General features: G+C 35.0%; 1 protein-coding gene across 5 annotated transcripts in view; it reads left to right on the plus strand.

Moving 5' to 3' along the window:
- Window positions 1–20,095, plus strand: part of LOC123499459 (gamma-butyrobetaine dioxygenase-like) — a 37,561-nt gene extending 17,466 nt beyond the window's left edge. For 3 of the 5 annotated variants that reach the window (XM_045247436.1, XM_045247433.1, XM_045247437.1), the window contains exons 8-11: window positions 48–207; window positions 493–623; window positions 3,195–3,260; window positions 18,523–20,094. In XM_045247436.1, coding sequence (XP_045103371.1) covers window positions 48–207; window positions 493–623; window positions 3,195–3,260; window positions 18,523–18,625 — 460 coding nt within the window. In that variant the 3' untranslated portion in view covers window positions 18,626–20,094. Of the gene's footprint in view, window positions 1–47; window positions 208–492; window positions 624–3,194; window positions 3,261–3,464; window positions 5,442–18,522 lie in introns of those variants that run through there. The other 2 variants (XM_045247435.1, XM_045247434.1) reach the window with 2 other exon arrangements.
- The last annotated feature ends 719 nt before the right edge of the window (window positions 20,096–20,814 follow it).

Here is a 20,814-nt window from a genome sequence, read left to right on the forward strand (position 1 = left end):
TCACAGTTTTAATCATTCAGAATGATGGTAAATCATTATTCTTACAGATTTTCTATTAAGAATGAGGGTCAGCAGTACTCTGCTGTGTGGCCCATCCTCTGCACTAATGCAAGTGGAGACATCACAGAGGTGCACTATAACAATCGTACCATGAAGCCTCTGCAGGCACCCACACATGTAGTGACACCTTTCTATCATGCTTACAAGGTGACTAAACCTTCCTGTATTAGACTCAATAATGATAACTATGTACTAAACATATGAATGAGATTAATGTCATAATTAGTCAAATTTTAAAAAACTGCAACCACTGTTCATTCACATTATTACATGGCCATATTACAATGTATATACACATTATCTAGCAATTTTTGGATACTTTATTCTTTATACCAATTAATTTTGGAATGCTTTTATTCTTTATGAATTTTCAAATGTATATATGTACAGTAAACCAATGAACAGTCTATATGAGTAATATTGTTTTTGCAGCTATTCTCAGACAAACTTCAAGAGCCATCAGCCAGTCTGGAATTTAACATGGTTCCAGGTGACCTAGTGGCATTTAACAACCGTAGAGTTCTTCATGGTCGCACTGCTTTTGATGCTTCAAAGGTGGACAGGTGAGCTGCTCTGAATTTGTCACCAAAGACTAATACAGTAATACAGTAATACAGTAATCTTAGTAGTATACATTTTCTAAATGACTCAAGATCTGCTGTATTCCCAAGCCATTCCAAAACTTCAATGCCTTGCTATAAATTAAAATAAAAATTAAATGGAAATAATTAATCTATGATCTTCACATAAAATGAAGACTTACTAGTGGTCAATGATATAATACTGTTACTTTCAACCTTTATTTTTAATACCATTTTGCAGTCACTCATTAAAGATGGTTTGGCATAGATACTGAAAGATATTTGAAGTAGTTTGCATCTAATTCTTGCATCCACATGTGACGGAATGCCTTCTCCAATTTTTCTAACATCATAGTATCCAAGTTTTTGAGTTTCCTTTTCATTTAATCTTAGTAGTATACATTTTCTAAACGACTCAAGATCTGCTGTATTCCCAAGCCATTCCAAAACTTCAATGTCTTGCTATTCTAAAAATTTTTAGATGACCTTCATCTTGTGGCATAAAACTCCATTGTCCAAAAAATGTGTGATGCCATGAAACCCAATAAATAATAAAAAGATGCTCATATAACACATTTGTGGTGTTAAGATTTAATGGACACATTTCTTGTAAAAAAATCAAGTCTACCACCACTACCACCAATCCCAATGTAGTAATCCCATGACCTAATCAGGATGCCTGACAGTCTTGATGTAATAACAGCCATGTTGGTCTGCACCATGTAGCCCTGTAACCTTCCCGTAGGTATCACTGATGCACTTAACCCCTTCCCCGTGGAGAATCTATGTAAAGATGTTTAAAAAATGGGACTTTTTGTTGGACCGTCTATATATAGATGATTGTTCTTATTTTACTGCACTAAGTTGTAGCATGGTCTATATATAGACAATTCCTTACAAGTAATAAAATTAATAAAATAAATCATTACCTGGCATCTCAAATACCCAAACACTGGTCAACATGGCTTCTCAAGGCCGGTCACTGCTTGTGCTTTGTCTATGGTGGATGTACTATGGACATAAGCTAATACTGGAAATTTTTGCATTTTTTTCCACTTTTTTTATTATTAGCCTATCATGTCAAGGAGAAGGAACTGTACCAGCAACATTGCCTAAAAATGAATAGGTACAAAACAAGTACATATGTGAAAAATATGAAGAAAAGTGGAAGTAAATTACATCCAGATCACAAATCCTGAATTTTGAGTAACTCCAAACATTCATACAAATATATGGACATATCTCCAATCAAACACAAATAATATATATAAAGATTCAATTGTTTATTCAGTTTTGCAGTAGAGTCTATATATAGATGTTACTTGTTCAGTTTTGCAGGTCTATATATAGATTCAATTGTTTGTTTAGTTTTGTAGCAGAGTCTATATATAGATTCAATTGTTTGTTTAGTTTTGTAGCAGAGTCTATATATAGATTCAATTGTTTGTTTAGTTTTGTAGCAGAGTCTATATATAGATTCAATTGTTTATTCAGTTTTGTAACAGTCTATATATAGATTCAATTGTTTGTTTAGTTTTGTGGCAGAGTCTATATATAGATTAAATTGTTTATTCAGTTTTGTAGCAGTCTATATATAGATTCAATTGTTTGTTTAGTTTTGTAGCAGAGTCTATATATAGATTCAATTGTTTGTTTAGTTTTGTAGCAGAGTCTATATATAGATTCAATTGTTTGTTTAGTTTTGTAGCAGAGTCTATATATAGATTCAATTGTTTGTTTAGTTTTGTGGCAGAGTCTATATATAGATTCAATTGTTTGTTTAGTTTTGTAGCAGAGTCTATATATAGATTCAATTGTTTGTTTAGTTTTGTAGCAGAGTCTATATATAGATTCAATTGTTTGTTTAGTTTTGTAGCAGTCTATATATAGATTCAATTGTTTGTTTAGTTTTGTAGCAGAGTCTATATATAGATTCAATTGTTTGTTTAGTTTTGTAGCAGAGTCTATATATAGATTCAATTGTTTGTTTAGTTTTGTAGCAGAGTCTATATATAGATTCAATTGTTTGTTTAGTTTTGTAGCAGTCTATATATATAGGTATCAATCTGGAGTACCCATTTGCTGGAAAACTATATATAGACATATGGATGAAAGTCAGTAGATTCTACGAGTATATACACAATTTTTTATTTGGTAGTACACGTGGTTTTGTCTTAAACATCATCTTAACACCATATTTTTGACACCATTTTTCTTCATCATAGATGCTAAAGTTCTTTAGAAATGTCACTCTCTTAGCATTCATGGCCTTTGTTAGTAGTGGCTTCTTGGCAGAATACACAGGAGGAGGACCAAGGTCTTTCTGGAGACAACACTGAAATGTTCTTTCTGTCACATTGCTGAAGAGCTCAAATTGTTCTCCTTTTTTTAATTCTCTAGCTATTTTGTTAAGATACTTCATTACCTCATGCTCAAGCAACATGATGCAGCAGTTTTTTTTTCCACCTACTGATCTGATCTCCATCTTCCACTACTATATGAAAATTATATTTTGATCATGAAACTGATTTAGTTTCTTGTCTCTTTTTTCAGACACCTAGTTGGTTGCTATGTTGATATTGATGAAGCCTTTTCTAAGTACGATTCCCTGCTGGCAAAGTGAGTAAATAATATTAAGTTTTACAGTACATGGTCATTTCACTGCTAATTTTCTTCCAGACCAGCACTGAAACAATAGAAATGGCTATAGAAAGATCATAATTTTACTTTCACATTGATAATAACTCTACTGTTAAAAATGATATTGCAATTAAATGTATAATAAAAGAGTATTATTAAATCACCAAAATGTTCTTTTTACAGGTTTCGCAGAAAATGATTGTGCTGGTGTGAACAGTTATAGTGGTGGTAGTTAAAGAGATGATTTAGCTGCCTTACAGGTCATAAAAATTCTAATAATCTTAGGCTAGATGTACTACATGTATTATCAAATGCATCTTGATAGAGCACTACTAAGTTATGCTGCCTTCAGAAAACTGATTCTACAAATATTACATGAGGTGAAAGTACATGCTAATGTAAGTGAAAAATGTTCCATACAAATATGCCTGGTCATGATGGCATAAGTTCAATCTTGACCCCAGCAGCTACTCTTTCTTTATCATGCTTTCTAAAAATTTTTGAGCTTCACAGTATCCCAAAACAAGATAAGTAGTAGTGATAATGAACCAGATTTACTGATAAACATCATACCTGGGTGCAATGACAATATATATATATATATATATATATATATATATATATATATATATATATATATATATATATATATATATATATATATATACAGTCAAAGCGGAAAAGGCTGGCCGGGTCGCTCTTTTATGACTGCACAAGCATTTGCATCTTCCCTACTTTACCACAAAAAGTTAACAAAAATATAAACATCAAAACAGTCATTGAACACTCGCCGACATCTCTAGTTACTTATTTGAAGATAAACTGGTCTTCTTGATTAAGTTAAGATGAGTTGGAATAGAGTTGGCCAGATGTTAAAGTGTGGAGTCAGGAATCCTATCCCAGGCAGTGCACAACTCTACCTCTAATTTTTCTACTGTAGAAGTGTCTCTTTCCCTCAATTCCCTCTTCAAGATAGTCCACAAGTTCTCAATAGGGCTGAGGTCTGTGCTGTTACTTGACCACTCAGAAATATATTCAATCTCATTAATTTTAAGCCAGTGTTTTACTGAATTTGCTCTGTGTGCTTGAGCCTCGTCATGCTGGAGAATCTCTGCATTACTGTTTGCAAAACACTCCCCCAAGTGTTCCTCTAAGATGTTGAGATAAACTTGCTGGTTTACCATAAAATTCTGTGGAAGCACCACTAGTGGCCCATTACCCTGATATCCAAAAGCAGCCCATACCATAAGTGATGCAGGGTGTTTTACCATAAGGGCACAGTACTTGGGATCATTCATACGAACACCCCTCCTCACCCACACTCTCTTTCCCTTCATGTCACTGACAATGAAGACTGATTCATCAGTCCACAGGAAGCTATGCCATTTTTACAATGGCCACTTCAAGTATTTAGAAGCAAATGCCTTTCGAGCTTTATTTTGCAGTTCATTTAAAGCTGATTTGCGACGAGCTGCCACTTTCTTGTATTCGAGGCGCAAATGCAGTGCGTCAGACACTGTTCTAACGGCAACATTACCAAGTATCTGAGGATTTTCCTCCTTCAGTTTCCCTGCCGTAAGAGTGGGAGTGACATCCACGCTCCACTTCAGGACTCTGAGTGAAGTTTCACTTATTTTCCTGGGTCTCCCAGTACGTAGTTTTAACTGGGATTGGAACACGAGCACCGCCAGATGCTTTGAATTTTTGCAACTTAGCAGTGAATACTTCTCTCACTCACACTAATTTCATTTACTATTTCTTTTGTTTGAAGGCCTAATTCATGACACTAGATCACCCTGACCCTTGTATCATGTTCAAGAGGCTTCCCACTCAATTATTCAACACAAACACCAACAAATTTTAGGAGCACAGGACAGCGGCCACTCTGAAACATTAATGTATCAAATGACACTGAGACATGATTTATGTCATCTATAGTTACTGAGTGATGGGTGACAGCTAGAGTAAAGTTGCTTTGTAGCCAATTTTACTAGGGGCATTTTTCCCTTCACCGCCAAGTGCATACTATCTAATCAGGAACAAAGGCCAGCCAGTAATTAACCTGGCCACCCTTTTCTGCTTTGACTATATGTTTATATATATATATATATATATATATATATATATATATATATATATATATATATATATATATATATATATGTATGTGTGTATTTACCTAATTGTATTTACCTAATTGTAACATACGGGAAAAGAGCTATGCTCGTGTTGTCCCGTCTCCATATCTATTAATGTCCAGCTTTTTCTTAAAATCATGAATATTCCTTGCGTTGACCACTTCCACGTCTAAACTATTCCATGCTTCCACCCTTCTATGAGGGAAGCTATATTTTTTCACATCTCTCCTATAAGTGGCCATTTTAGTTTTTTCCCATGCCCTCTCGACATTCTTTCATTCCACATACACAGATCTTCCCTATCCATTTTTTCCATGCCAATCATCACTCTGTATATTGCTATCAGGTCTCCCCTTTCTCTTCTGTTTTCCAGGGTCGGAAGTTGCATTCTTTTCAGTCTGTCTTCATAAGTCAAATCTCTTAAGTCAGGCACCATTTTGTTGCAGCCCTCTGTACTTTCTCTAGTTTCCTTATGTGTTTCTTTAAGTTCGAGCCCACTGTATTGTTGCATATTCAAGCCTCGGTCTTATCATTGCAGTAATTATTTTCTTCATCATTTCTTCATCTAAATATACGAACGCCACTCTTATGTTCCTCAATAAGTTCAATACTTCTCCAATTATTTTGTTTATATGTCTCTCTGGCGATAGGTCATTGGTAATTGTCACCCCAAGGTCTTTTTCTTCATGACTGGTTTTATGTCTTCATTTCCTATCTTGTACATACTCCTGATTCTTCTTTCACTCTTGCCAAACTCTATTTTCTTGCATTTTGTCGTGTTGAACTCCATTTGCCATGTACAGCTCCATTTCCATATTCTGTCCAAGTCTTCCTGGAGTAGTTCGCAATCTTTGTCACATCTCACTTTTCTTAACAATTTTGCATCGTCTGCAAATAGGCTCACATAACTGGACACCCCATCCACCATGTCATTTATGTAGACTGCGAACATTACTGGTGCCAACACTGATCCCTGTGGAACTCCACTCTCCACCAAGCCCCATTCTGATGGTCTGTCCTTAATTATTGTTCTCATTTCTCTTCCTACCAAAAAGTCTTCCATCCATTTTAGTAAACTGCCATGCACTCCTCCTACCATTTCAAGTTTCCAGATCAGTCTCCGTGTGGTACCTTATCAAAGGCCTTTTTTAAATCCAGATATATTCCATCAGCCCAACCATCTCTTTCCTGTATTACATCTATCACCCTCGAATAGTAACATATCAGGTTTGTCGTGCATGAACGCCCTTTTCTAAAACCAAATTGACACTCACAAAGTATGTCATTTTTCTCCAAGAAGTCTGTCCATCTATTCTTCACCACCCTCTCACACATCTTAGCTACCACACTTGTAAGTGACACTGGTCTATAGTTCAATGGGTCTCTCTTGTTACCTGATTTATAGATTGGGACAATCTATAAATCAGGTAACAAGAGAGACCCATTGTGTGTGTGTGTGTGTGTGTGTGTGTATGTGTATGAAATAAGTAATCAATTAATTAAAAACACCACAATATCTAATAAATCAATAATGAGAATCCTATTGGCAATAGCAATAATCAATAAATGGCAATAAATATATCACTGATAACCGATAAGTTGATAAAGATACTATTACTGATAATGATATTGATTTTACCTAAAAAAAATCAATAAATATAAATTTCTATTCTTATGAAAAAGCAAATCAAATTCAGTATTTACCCTGTCTCTTTACTAAAGAAAAAGCATTGTTTTATGTATAAAAATATATATTTCAACAAATAAGATGGCTTTCAGGAAAGAAAACCCACAAATTTCAGTCTCAGTTGAATGATTTTAGCTGATATTGGTGGTTTAAGACAACCAGACCATCTGTGGTGAAGTTTGGATCACTGAGCACCATACAACTGAGATGGTGATATATCAGTACAATGAATAAAATACCTTGAATGTATGTAATGAGACACCATAATCTTCAAGTTCAAAACTCGTCTCAAAATTAAATTCCCAGCAGGTATTTTTTGTACTTTTTCACCAAAAAAATGAAGATGGTGAAAAATCAAGTGTGGTACAATCAGTTTTTCTAAATGTAAACAAATTCTTGCCTGGTGCTGCCAGTAAGTGTCAGGCTCTTGGCCATAATCTTCTATATAAGTATCATGTTTCTTTTGATTAAATACATGAAAGTTTTTCTCAGTATGAGCTTCATCCCTACACATCATTGAATCTGGAGAGATACATATTCTCCCTAGTTTGCTCTGCTTTCCTGCTTTGCTGCTTTGCTTGGGACTCCATAATATATTGGTAACTATATTTGATTTTGAAAGTTAAAAACTTCAACATATTCATGTTCCTGAAACCAAAATGATCAATTATTGCTACTTGGAACAATGCTAATATATCAATAATGTGAGAAAATCATTATCAGATAGATAACTGATAAGCCAATATTGTTATATCATAATAAATTGCAGTAATGCCCATCTAAAACATGACAATATATAATAGCATAGTTGTAATAAACAAACTAAATAACAGGCTATGTGGCATCATGCCTACCTAGACAGGGAGTGGGAAGGAACGAGGCTAGCAACAAATCAGGATGATAGCTACTCAGACAGATGCATGCAGGTTTACACCAAGGCAGTGGCAGTGAATATGTTTAGATTATATCAACTTTTAAACGTAATATGGAGTGTGTGGACTTAGTGTTTCTCTTCCATGGTTACCAAGGTCACCCAGCCATTATATCTGTTGCCAAGCCACATTTGAATATCTTATCATGGCTAAACATCATCTTTAAAATGCATAGATGTATAAAAGATTTTTTTACTTAGAATATCTAAATTCTGGCAAGAATATATGCAACATCATGACCAATGACATTTTCATCTCATTTAATTACTGTTTAAGAATATACTAAAACATTTATATTGATAGTGTACAATATCTGTTGTTTGTAATATGTTTTTGTGATATAATGCAAACCTGAATTTCAAATAAGAGATGTAACAATAACAGTTTGTGCATATCAGGATTTAATATATTACTACCTATGTCTGTGATTTATCTGGAGGTTAACACCTTCACTATGAAAGATAATAATTTAGCACCCAACTATCTATCTACTTACATATATATATATATATATATATATATATATATATATATATATATATATATATATATATATATATATATATATATATTTTTTTTTTTTTTCTCTCCATAATATTGCCTTCATTTATGTAAAAAGAAGAAAAAAACTGCTGAACTTTTATATGTAAATTATATAAATGTACTTACAAATAAGTTTTTTTTTATTAATTGGTAAAAACAATTAAATATTTATTATTGTAAGTAATTTGTATGGTAAGATGTTTACAATGCAATTAATGTATTATTCTTTTTCAATTTATCTTTGTCGTACATGTATGTATGTACAGGTAAATATTCATAAATAATTTTATAACATATGCCAAACATTATTGCTGCAATTTAAATCCACAATACAGGAGTAAAACTGGATATACCAATATCACTTATACTGTACAGGTATTTCTCATTTTGTACGTGTTTTTTATGTGCAAATTTGCTACGATACAACATTAAAAATATTATAAATAATCAAAATTGTGTGATCTGTTCACTAAGATGTGATTTGCCTAAACCACATTTCAAACAGTGCTCCAGATGCGTAGTTCCACTGCCTGGCAACAGGTGGCCGCTCCTGCTCCCCAGTTCAATATTTACAGCCCTCTCATGCGTTTACAGTCACAGCCAGTCCAGCCAGTTTACTTGTTCGTTAAAATGCCCCCAAAATGATGACCCTGAATCCATAGTAGAAGTGGAAGTGGATGTGCCAGAGGAAGTGGTCAGTATGGATAAATATGGCGAGTGACTGAGGGGACTGTGAGAAGTGAGGGAGCATCGTGTTAAGTGTTACTGGGTGATTTACTTACACTTTATTTGCAACTTAGTGTTACATATAGGTTTAGAATGAAGCATTTTTAGGACATGTTCACTTTATTAGTTAAAAATTTTTTTTTTTTCTTAAATACAAGTTTTTTGGGCCAAAACCCCATACCCCTGTTACCCATTGTTTCTTATGGGGAAAATAGTTTTTTTTGTGTGATTTTAGTTTGTGCGATGCCTGTAGGAACCCATATATCGCACAAAACGAGAAATACCAGTACAACCAAGAAGCACAATAACTGTCTTCTTCCTTGACTTGTTTAGCTTCAAATAATGTTTTGTCAGTGATTAACATGCAGCTGGATGATGACAGCAAGTTTTTATAATACATTCACTTATATGTTTCTCATATGTATTAATAGAGGGTCATTGCCTAATATTAGACAGAAGTTTAAGCATTTAGGGGAGATATATTTTTACAATACCTGGACAAGTTGAGTGCACACCAAGTCAAGTGGCATACAATCAACTTGAATGTCAATGCAACCAATCTTTTTCCCAAAGAAATTCCCCACATTGATGGGCTTCATTAATAACATAATAGGCTATGCGCCATTTCCATTGCAAATGAGAGAGAGAGAGAGAGAGAGAGAGAGAGAGAGAGAGAGAGAGAGAGAGAGAGAGAGAGAGAGAGAGAGAGAGAGAGAGAGAGAGAGAGAGAGAGAGAGACCACATGAAGTCCACATCAATTTAGTGCCTGTAATTATATGTGGGGGCGTTCTACTTACCTATATTGGGTGAAAGGATTGTAGGGAGTTCCATAGAATACCAGAAGTGTGAAAGGGTTCCATAAGCTTGAAACGTTTGAGAAGCATTGCTATTGAGGATGAATACAGCTTTATATGATGAACTACTTTATGGTAGTATTACTTTATTTGATGTACTACTTTAGTGCATTCAAAAGCATGAGACAACAATCATGATTCATGAAAACATCAGCCTTGATTGTTGTCTAAGGAATCTTCTCCCTGAATGTTAACACTGTTCTGTCTAGGGAATATTCCCTAGACAGACCTGGCTCCAGCGCACTCAATTTGGCACACTCAAATTGGTTAATACTCGACTTGTCCATACACCCTTTTTACCAACAAGCAATATCATATCAAGATTTCAATCTTTATGCTTTTCTAATCAATGTTGTCTGTAAAAATCTAATTAGTGTCAAAATTGGAAAAATAAATCATATCCAGCTTATAATATTAATCTTTCATTAATTCTTACTGAAAAGGGAGATATTGCAAACTGTCAAGTTTTCAGTGTTTCCCATCTGGTTTAATTCAGAAGTTGGTCAACATAATCTAGTGCAGTGGTTCTCAATCTTTTTAACTCATTGACCCACCAATGAAGTTTCAAGATTTCCATCGATCCCCTCTCTTAATTAGAAGAAAATAATTCCAATGGCAAAAACCATGTCCAATAGTAGGTGTAGTAGTTTTTTACATCAATGATGACAGGCGAGAAAAAAAAATTACGCACAAAATTAAAACCACTATTTGCCACTTGGATAAGAAAAAGAACATGGTATAACCAAAACAATGGCCAATTTAGTTAACAAGGTTTCTTGATGCTTTTCTCTTAAAACATGTCAAGTTGCAGGAGTGGGTAATAGGACTGTGGTTGAAGGTAGTGTTGCCAGTGCTACTTAAATTTCTCAAGATTAATTACTGAAAAATGATTATTTATGGTTTGAATTCAATAACTTTTTTTTTTCATTATTATCTAAAGGTACATGATTTTCTTCAGATTTTCACAAATCATAATCTAGATTATAGAATTTTCAGATGGAAGCTTCAATGGTCCCTTCAACCCCAGCGGTAATATTAACTGTCTCCCTGGTTATTCTTCAATCCCTTGGATGGTCCCATCGACCTCTGACAGTCGATATTGGCCACTTTGTGAACCAATGATCTAGCACTACAGACTAGTCATATCAGAACATTATTTCATGATGTGCTTAGTAATTTACTGTACTTTTATACCTTTAAGTATTTTTCTTTACAATAGTATTTCATTGATGATTACTCAAGTATATGCAACTATCATCATTCTATAGAGCAAAATATAGTTGTCTGGTGTACTAAGCTCTCTCATTTTTAGAGACTTTAATATAACACAAAATCTTATCACACATTTTACCTTGCTTCTCCAGAGATTAATGTTTCACAATCAAAGTGCAGAGGAATTTCTGCTCAGTTTCCTTTCTGAGGAAAGGACAAATTTGAGATCAAAATTAAAATAAGCCAAGAATGCTGCAGTGCTATTATCACCATGTCTCCAAGCTGTGTCTTGCCATAGGCCAAACATGGCATGCCTTTACTTTATAAACCTCCTCAGGATGGGCACTGTCCATTTGCTAACATCATTACATCTATATGATGACAGAACATCTATGCCAGCCAAGTCCAAGGATCAGTCTGTTATTGTTTTGGTGACATGAAATCTCAGTATCAGATTTTGATTTCTGAGTTAGGAAAACAAACGCTTTTACAGGACTTTATAATGTTTATGGTTTCTTGTAGCCTCCTACCAACAATAAAAACAATGATACCAACTTTGAACTTTATCAATTAAGAAACAAAGTAATTTTTGTCTTGGGTGTAAAAGATGGTATAAAAGACACAATGCATGTATAGAGCCTTAATTCTACTATTAAAGTGTTTATGTAGTGCACATTTAAAAAATACTATTCATATTATCTCTGTAGGTTATAATAAAATATAAAAATATACAATATGCAATAGACAATCCTCTGACATTATAATAGACATAATTTCAGACAAAACGAAACAAAACATTAAAAAATACATTGTAACGATCAAGAACAACACAAAAACAACTTGCCTCAATGCATCTCTTGAGCTGAATTTCACCAGATCACAGAGTTTGCAGAGTCAGTACATCCTGGTTCTGGATTTCTAGATGCAAGGTTACATACTGTGAGAACTCAAACTGAACAGAAAGTATAAATCTATCCATGCATCATTTGTACTGTTTGCCTTTTTTTTTTTTTATCATTTATTCTGCTTTTAGTTATTTCAAAGATGAGTGATAAAAAGAAGAGAGCCTTGAAAAGAAGAAACCTGCAGAATGAATGGATTTGCAAATACATAACTTGAAAACAGATTACATGGACAGGGTTATGATACAAAAGGTGAAGAAAAAGTTAAATAACTAGATCCCCATAGGCCAATAACTAACATTTCCACCAAACTGCCAAACCACCAGCTTTTAATTTAATAAACCTTCCATTTTCTTTCTATTTCTCTCTCAGTACTTATATAAAATTGCTGAGCATAAAGAACTAAAATAAAATCTTTGTACAGTAAGCCCCCACATTTAGCAATCTGCCAAAACCATCGCTAAATTGGAATTTCGCCAAATTTGAATACTACTTTAAATAGGGAAAAATACCAATCAGTCTTTCGTCCACCCAAAGTCCCCATTTACAGCTGCAACATCACCACCTTCACGAGAATCAACACCCCCCGAACCACTAGTGGAGGCCATGGTGATAGCGAAACTTGCTAAACAGCGAGGATGGGAGCACAAAAAATGAGTTCACACGCTGGATTAACACACACAATAGCTCGTGTCGAGCGGGAATGCCGGAGGCACTGTGGGGCTGATGTCACGGCCAAACAGACACACAATTGGCTCAGAGCGAGCGGGAGGCGGGACAATTGGCTCAGAGCAAGCGGGAGGCGGGACAGTGTAGCGGGGTACATTCGCTAAATATGAGAGAAAATCGTTAAACTTGAGGGCTTGGTCTTTTTCCAGACAGTCGCTAAATAAGGGTTTCACTAAGCTGGATTTCGCTAAATTTGGGGCCTTACTGTATATAGTTAGCAAACAATTTTCAAAATTACTTTGTCTTGGGAGTGTTATACAATGCAAAATTAGGAATGATCGAGGTGGAAAGAAACTAACACTCACGACTATACACTAGACTGCACCTCAATCTAGATATGACTGAAAATATTATGCAAGAAAATTATAATTTATTTCAAACAGCTTTCACTACACCTTTTGAATGCTATGAATTTTATGGTACCAGTGTTATATCACAAAACAGCAAATCTCACTAACCTGTAGATCTGATATTCCTTAATTCTTAAAGAGATATGTAGATGACATCTATGACAATATTCGTAAAACCAAGAAGAAGAAATACTCAGGAGAGAATTTCTCTTAAAATGTGTTTACGCTGTAGGTTGAGTTCACAATCTTGTAAGGCTTGCAGCAGCCCTGAAATGTGGTCTCCTTGCACCCGCAGTCTGTATTCCTCCAAAACCTGTAAAGAGACAAGTAAAATTCTATAACTGAAGCCTCAAATCATATATATATATATATACAGTAAGGTCCCGAGTTACGCCAGAGTTACGTTCCTGTAACATGATGTAAGTCGATTTTGTACGTAACTCGAGTTTTTGTACTTTCAAAGCATATTATCAAGTTTTCAACCAATCATTTTTTATGGTTATTCAGGTAAGTAAAAGGTTATATTGTTATATTATTTACAACTATGTAGGAATATATTGATTAGGGCCGTGAATGCGAAAGACTGCAGGTTGCCAGAGGGGTGGACGCTTGAGGCCGCCAGGAGGGTGGGCAGGTCGAATGTTGTGACGCCCAGGGTGGACAGCTGGGAGCGTAGTGCAGTGCAGTGGGAGTAGAAGCGTGGGCAGCAGAGCAGGAAATGCAATAGGAAAGGGCAATAGGGATCAGCAGACAGGCGCAGACGGTGCAAGTGAGCTGCAAGTGTCGTGTGGCCCAGGCGAAGGCTCCGGAGTTGTTATTGTTGTGATGGGTGCGAAAGCCCTCAAGGTCATCAACCTCCCTGTTGTCATGGTAATGGGCTTCCCATTTTCTTCTTCACTCCCTTACACACAGCTGCTGCCTCCCTTCTCATATCTTTTAATTATGTCCACTTTTTCTTGTAGCATAATGGTTTTCCTTTTCTTAGCATCACTGCTATCACTCAGAAGTTTTCTTTTTGGTGCCATTGAGCAAGATACTAAGATAGTCAGCAAACGCAGATGTAGGAACACTCTTGCCAGGGACGACAGTGTGGTGGAAATGAGGTACGTAGAGTGTTATTGTATTCAAGCGTGAGGTGGGCGGTGTGGCGGATAACCACTAGTGACGCCTGGCAGCCAACAATAACAATAAACCCCGTGCTTTACGATTTATAAATTTTCAATTTTTTAAATCTTAAATTGCCTTATAGTGGACTGACGTAAGTGCGAGTTTGACGTATCTCGAGACCGACGTAACCCGGGACCTTACTGTATATATATATATATATATATATATATATATATATATATATATATATATATATATATATATATATATATATATATATATATATATATATATATATATATATATATATATATATATATATATATATAGGGATTAACGAAGGGATTACGTTCCTAAAAAAATCCTTCATTAAGTGATCCGATTACAACAAGTTTAACCCCTGACTTAAACTTCCATTGAGAGTAAACAAAGCAAGAGTGCATCATAGTACAATGAAAGGTTTAATGAAAGTAAAAATTATGAAGTTAAACATTTAGGCAGTTTAATTTAAGTCATTATAATGTACACTAATATATGTATGTATGTAACTTTATAATGTTGATGATCTTAGATTTATGAAGGGAGGGAGAGTGAAACGGGAAAGACACTAACTGGCAACCTGTGGAATGTAAACAAAGGGCGCATCATTGTATCGCATACAAAACTTATGTACCACATTTCCACAAGGCTTTCCATTTTATCCATTGTGGTGTTCAGCAAAAAGCAGTCAGCAATCTGGTGATCTTTATTCCCTTGGTGTACAGCGACTACACAGCTCGTTCTGCTCTCCCACTGAACTTGTCCTCACTTCCCCTCCCATAACAAGCAATTAACTAGATAACTAGGTACAAGGGTAAGAGCCAACGACACCCAAGTATTTAACCCATCACCTACACACATCATAGTACATTACAACACAGATACATATACATTACATTACATAGAGTCACGAGTTCAGGTGGTTCTTTTAGCTTGCAAGGAAGATACGGTCTCACCAGCATTCTTAATAGAGTCTGCTGACTTGAAAATAGTAGAGACAGTAGATGGAATCAAGATGGTGGCGAGCAATGCTATTAGTTTTCTCGCCTCTCTTGTGTCTGTGAATAATATCCAGCTTCACTTTGAGAGTAAGAGATTTCCTGGTCTTCTTAGCAACGCTAGGCAACATTGCAGGGCGTTTTGGTGGTAAGTTCAGTGAGGGAAGATGAGCTGCTGGTGACGCTGTTATTGTTTTGAACAGGGAGATCGAGTGATGCATGTGTTGTCCACGAGAGGCACTGGTGTATTCAAAAGCCTGTTGGCTTGTGTGATACGGCAGTGCTTTCAAACTTGGAAAAAATTACCTGGATAAAACTTCGTTAAAGTGAGTTTGGTGTTCGTTAAACGAGCAGATGGTAGTAAAATGAAACCTTCGTTGTAGCGAAATTTCGTTGTGTGAACCCTCGTTAAGCGGGGTTGTCTATATATATATATATATATATATATATATATATATATATATATATATATATATATATATATATATATATATATATATATATATATATATATATATATATATATATATATATATATATATATATATATATATATATAATATACACAGTGGTATCTTATGATACGTGTTTAATTCGTTCCGTGACAGAGTTCGTATCTCAAAACATTTTTACTCACTGAAATGCATTGAAATGCCATTAATCCATTCCAGCTTCCCCAAAAAAGCACCCCTACTATTTTTTTTTACGTGTTTTCAGGTAAGAAAAAAGTACTTATAAATAATAATTATTGCACAGAACATATAAAACATAACAAAAGATATGTAAATAAATAAACTACCCTTATAAAGTATATTTATCTCAAAGGGTGCATTCCACAGGATGTTGTCCTACTGCATTCCCAACCCTCACTTGAGGCTATCGATCAGCTGGAGTGTACAAATATAGCCACCTACAGAAGACATGCCCTGCAATGTCGCCTAGCGTTGCTAAGAAGACCAGGAAGTCTCTTACTCTTGAGGTGAAGCTGGATATTATTCACAGACACGAGAGGTGAGAAAACTAACAGCATTGCGCGCCACCATCTACTGTCTCTACTATTTTCAAGTCAGCAGACTCTATTAAGAGGGCTGGTGAGACCGTATCTTCCTTGAAAGATAAAAGAACCACCTGAACTCGTGACTCTACAATGGATAAAATGGAAAGCTTTGTGGAAATGTGGTACATAAGTTTTGTACGTGATACAATGATGCACCGTTTGTTTACATTCCACAGGTTGCCAGTTGGTGTCTTTCCCATTTCACTCTCCCTCCCTTCATAAATTTAAGATCATCAACATTATAAAGTTATGTACATACATACATTAGTGTACATTATAATGACTTAAATTAAACTGCCTAACTGTTCAACTTCATAATTTTTACTTTCATTAAACCTTTCACTGTACTATGATGCACTCTCGCTTTGTTTACTCTCAATGGAAGTTCAACTCAGGTGTTAAACTTGAAATTTCGCTTAACGAAGTTTCGCTTAACGAAGAGTTTTTTAGGAACGTAACCCCTTCGTTAAGCGGGGTTGCCTATATATATATATATATATATATATATATATATATATATATATATATATATATATATATATATATATATATATATATATATATATATTCCACAGGTTACCAGTTAGTATATATATATATATATATATATATATATATATATATATATATATATATATATATATATATATATATATATATATATATATATATATATATATATATATATATATATATATATATATATATATATATATATATATATATATATATATATGCTAGGCTGAAATATATATGCTAAGCTGAAATATCACTAAAAACAAGCAACTACACAAGCTAACAAGCTTAATGATGATAAGAAAGTCTAAGGGCCATTTCACAAAAGAGATGAGGCATACAATGCATGAGAGATGGGCTGACTTGGTTACTATGGGTATGTTCACACCATGTGCGATACTAGGCGAGACATTCCTGGCGGTGGAGGCTGGCTTATTTGACAGTTCCTTCTACAGCGAAGAAAGACAGTACTTTATGGTCTCTTGATGTGGAGGAGGAGGTGGAGGAAGAGGAATTATTAATGTTATCTTTGGCCTTGAACTATAAGAGGAAAAGAATTGGATATATGAAACAAATATGAAATAACTTGAACGTAGAGAATATCATCATCTTATTCAAGAGACTCCAGCTTAGTTCTCTTAAGTTCTATCATTCAATGAACAAGATAGTATTAAGAAGCAAGGCACCAACTACAGGAAATCCATCAGTCCATGGTGAAGGACAGTGAGTGAGTGAGGGGAAGTTGAGGAGTCAGGTCGGTGCAGTCAAAAAAAGGTATGGGCCTCTGGAGACAAAACCACAAAGGCTGGAGTCCCAAGGGGCATGACCCATCGATGCTATGGCCAGAAAAATCGCCTGCCCAGTGATGTTGGAATTGGTGCACGTGGTGTGGCTAGCATATGTCCCAAAGTTTCGCATCCGGTGTGAACTCTCCTATTGGGAATACATTGAGGTGATTTTAAGCCATGCAGCTTTGCACCGCGTGTGGCGGGGTGTCTTGTCTCTGGCATGAAATGGCCATAATAATGCACTATACAGCTGTGGTAGAAGAACATTGCCACAGTATTATCTGTACATCATAGTTTATCTTCTATTTATTCATTTCTACAATGTAACATTTAAAATCAACATATAACAATAGAAATTAACTCAAAAAGTATATCATAATCATGAGTAGGAAGCAATCTTCATTGTATTGAAAAACTGACTGTGCTCTGAAAAGGGTTTTCACATCAGTATATTTCCTATGATTGTCTACTCATAGTTAGAATTTCCAGATTAACTGGCTCTAATGACAATACAAATTATAAAAAAATTGCCATAACTAATCTTGAAATGTTAAGATATCAATTCAATTTCAAGGCTTTGCTTACAATTTAAAATGAGATATGAAAGAAGATATGGTGAGGAATTATACCTTACCTGATAAACCTTGTCCTTTTTTCTGACAGTTGGATCTCGGAACAGCTCACTGACAAGGTTTCCAAGACCCAAGGAACGCCCCAAGTCAGACCAACGGCCTCGCAGATTCTCACTCAAGTACTCACAAACTGAAAAAAAATATGGAAACTGATTATACATGAGCATTATGTCTTGCAGTATGCAGTAAACTCTTATTTCTTATCATGTTTTGACATTTGAACTTTCAGTAATTAACAATTCCTTTATAAAACACATATTTCATTTTCCAAAACTGTATATATTTTGATAGAATACTTACTCCAAGTTTGGTCCCTATTTAATGCAGTTTCCACTGGTCTAAAAGTTTCTCCTATACACTCCCATAGGCAATGTATACCAATGACATCACTATTTAATAAAAGGTTTCTATGGGAAAAGCAAAAGGCTGTAACATGGCACTTCATATGGGTATGTGGCACATGCACTCAGACTAAATCTTACAACTCTCACTCCTATTTCACTCCCACTCTGCCTTATTTCATGATAATGGAATGATTCCAAAATGTTAGTTAGTGAATTTTACCACATATTTTCTTATTTAAGGTTCATAAAGATGTTTATGCTAATCAATACAGGAGGACATGTCTTCCAACCAACTCTCATGACAATAGAGTTCTGCAGATTAGATTTTTCTTTTAACCCCTTCCCAGTCAGGGCAGATGAGTGTACAACCAAATAAAAAAATATATATAGACTGTACCAACATTCATCCATACATCTATATAGTATATGTTTCTCCACAAATGGGCATTCCAGATGACTCTGCTGCAAAACTGAACAAACAATTGAGTCTATATATAGACTCTGCAGCAAAACTGAACAAACAATTAAATCTATATATAGGTGTCATATGTGTTTGATTAATAATAATGTATGTCAATGTATTTATTTGAATGTTTGGAGTTACTTACATCCAAGACCTGTGACCTGGACGTAATTTATTTCCACTTTTCTCTGTATTTTTCACAAACTTGTTTTGCACCTATCCATTTTTAGGCAACGTTGTTGGCATGCGGTACATTTCTTTTTCCTTAACATGATAGACTCATGATAAAAGAAAGTAGAAAAACACAAATATTTTCAATATTAGCTTACATGCATAGCATATCCACCACCAACAAAATGCGAGTGGTGACCAGTCTTGAGAGGCAATGTTGGCCAGTATTTGGGTATTTGAGATGCCAAATGATGATTTATTTTATGAATATTGTTACTTGTAAGGAATCTCCTATATATAGACCATACTACAAGCTAGTGTGGTAAAATCAGGACAAACGTCTACATATAGACAATCCGACAAAAGTCCCAATTTCAAAACATCTATATAGAGATCCTCCCAGGAAGGGGTTAATGTGTACTTTCTTGTTACAGTTGCTTTGTAATAATGACTTGAAAGTGTCTGGCAATGATAAGGGGCACTTTAATGAGGTGTTGAATGGTATACTGAAAAGAAATACAATCCAAAAGACAATACTAAAGCATATTTTCGTGACAAAATGGGTGACGAGATAAACTGAGGTCTGTATCTTTACCATTCACTCAGCTCTGAGACATGACACATTTCAACACTTACTCCTATTATAGACAGGGTCATGAGGTACAGGGTTCTGCTGCATATGTCTCTCTTCATTGTCATAAGTGTCAGATGTAGGAAAGGTTTTTTTCTTGTAGTGTTCTATGAGCCCTCGAATCATCCCCATGTGAGGTCCAACATGTTCTGTGAGCTGAAGAAGGATGTCCACTCTGAGTGGATAACATTGATATTACTATATGTCTTTATAGTAATACATTTGTCAACTTGCAGTGACAACACAAAATCTCTTTTTAATATTTATTCAACATAGATAGAAACCAACAAAATAGATTCAGCAAACATAAAAAGATAATAAATATCTAAACAGAAACACAAGCAACAAGACACTAAATGGTAAGATTGCAATATGACTATAATCTTGTCTGAAAGTGACACTGACATACTCTTGCACAGGTCTTGCAAGGATTTGATTCCAGTAGAAGGAAAAACAATAAAATTTGTCTACTTGGTTGCCAGTTGCCTAGCAGGTCCGAAAGTTAGGTGAAATGAAGGGATAAATGTCTTGAAACCTCCCTCTTCAATGAAGTCAAGTCATATTGAGTTGAAATACAGAAGCAGGTAGGGAGTTCCAGAGTTTACCAAAAAAAGATACTATTTAACTCTTGCATTAGAGATTTAGGCAGAGCAGTGATGAGAAGAAGAAAGCCCCGTGCAGCGAAGCTGCATGCAGGAGGAGGGGAGGCAAGCA

This window comes from Portunus trituberculatus, chromosome 50 (genome assembly GCF_017591435.1).
Source record: "Portunus trituberculatus isolate SZX2019 chromosome 50, ASM1759143v1, whole genome shotgun sequence".
NCBI classification, from domain to species: Eukaryota; Metazoa; Arthropoda; class Malacostraca; order Decapoda; family Portunidae; genus Portunus; species Portunus trituberculatus.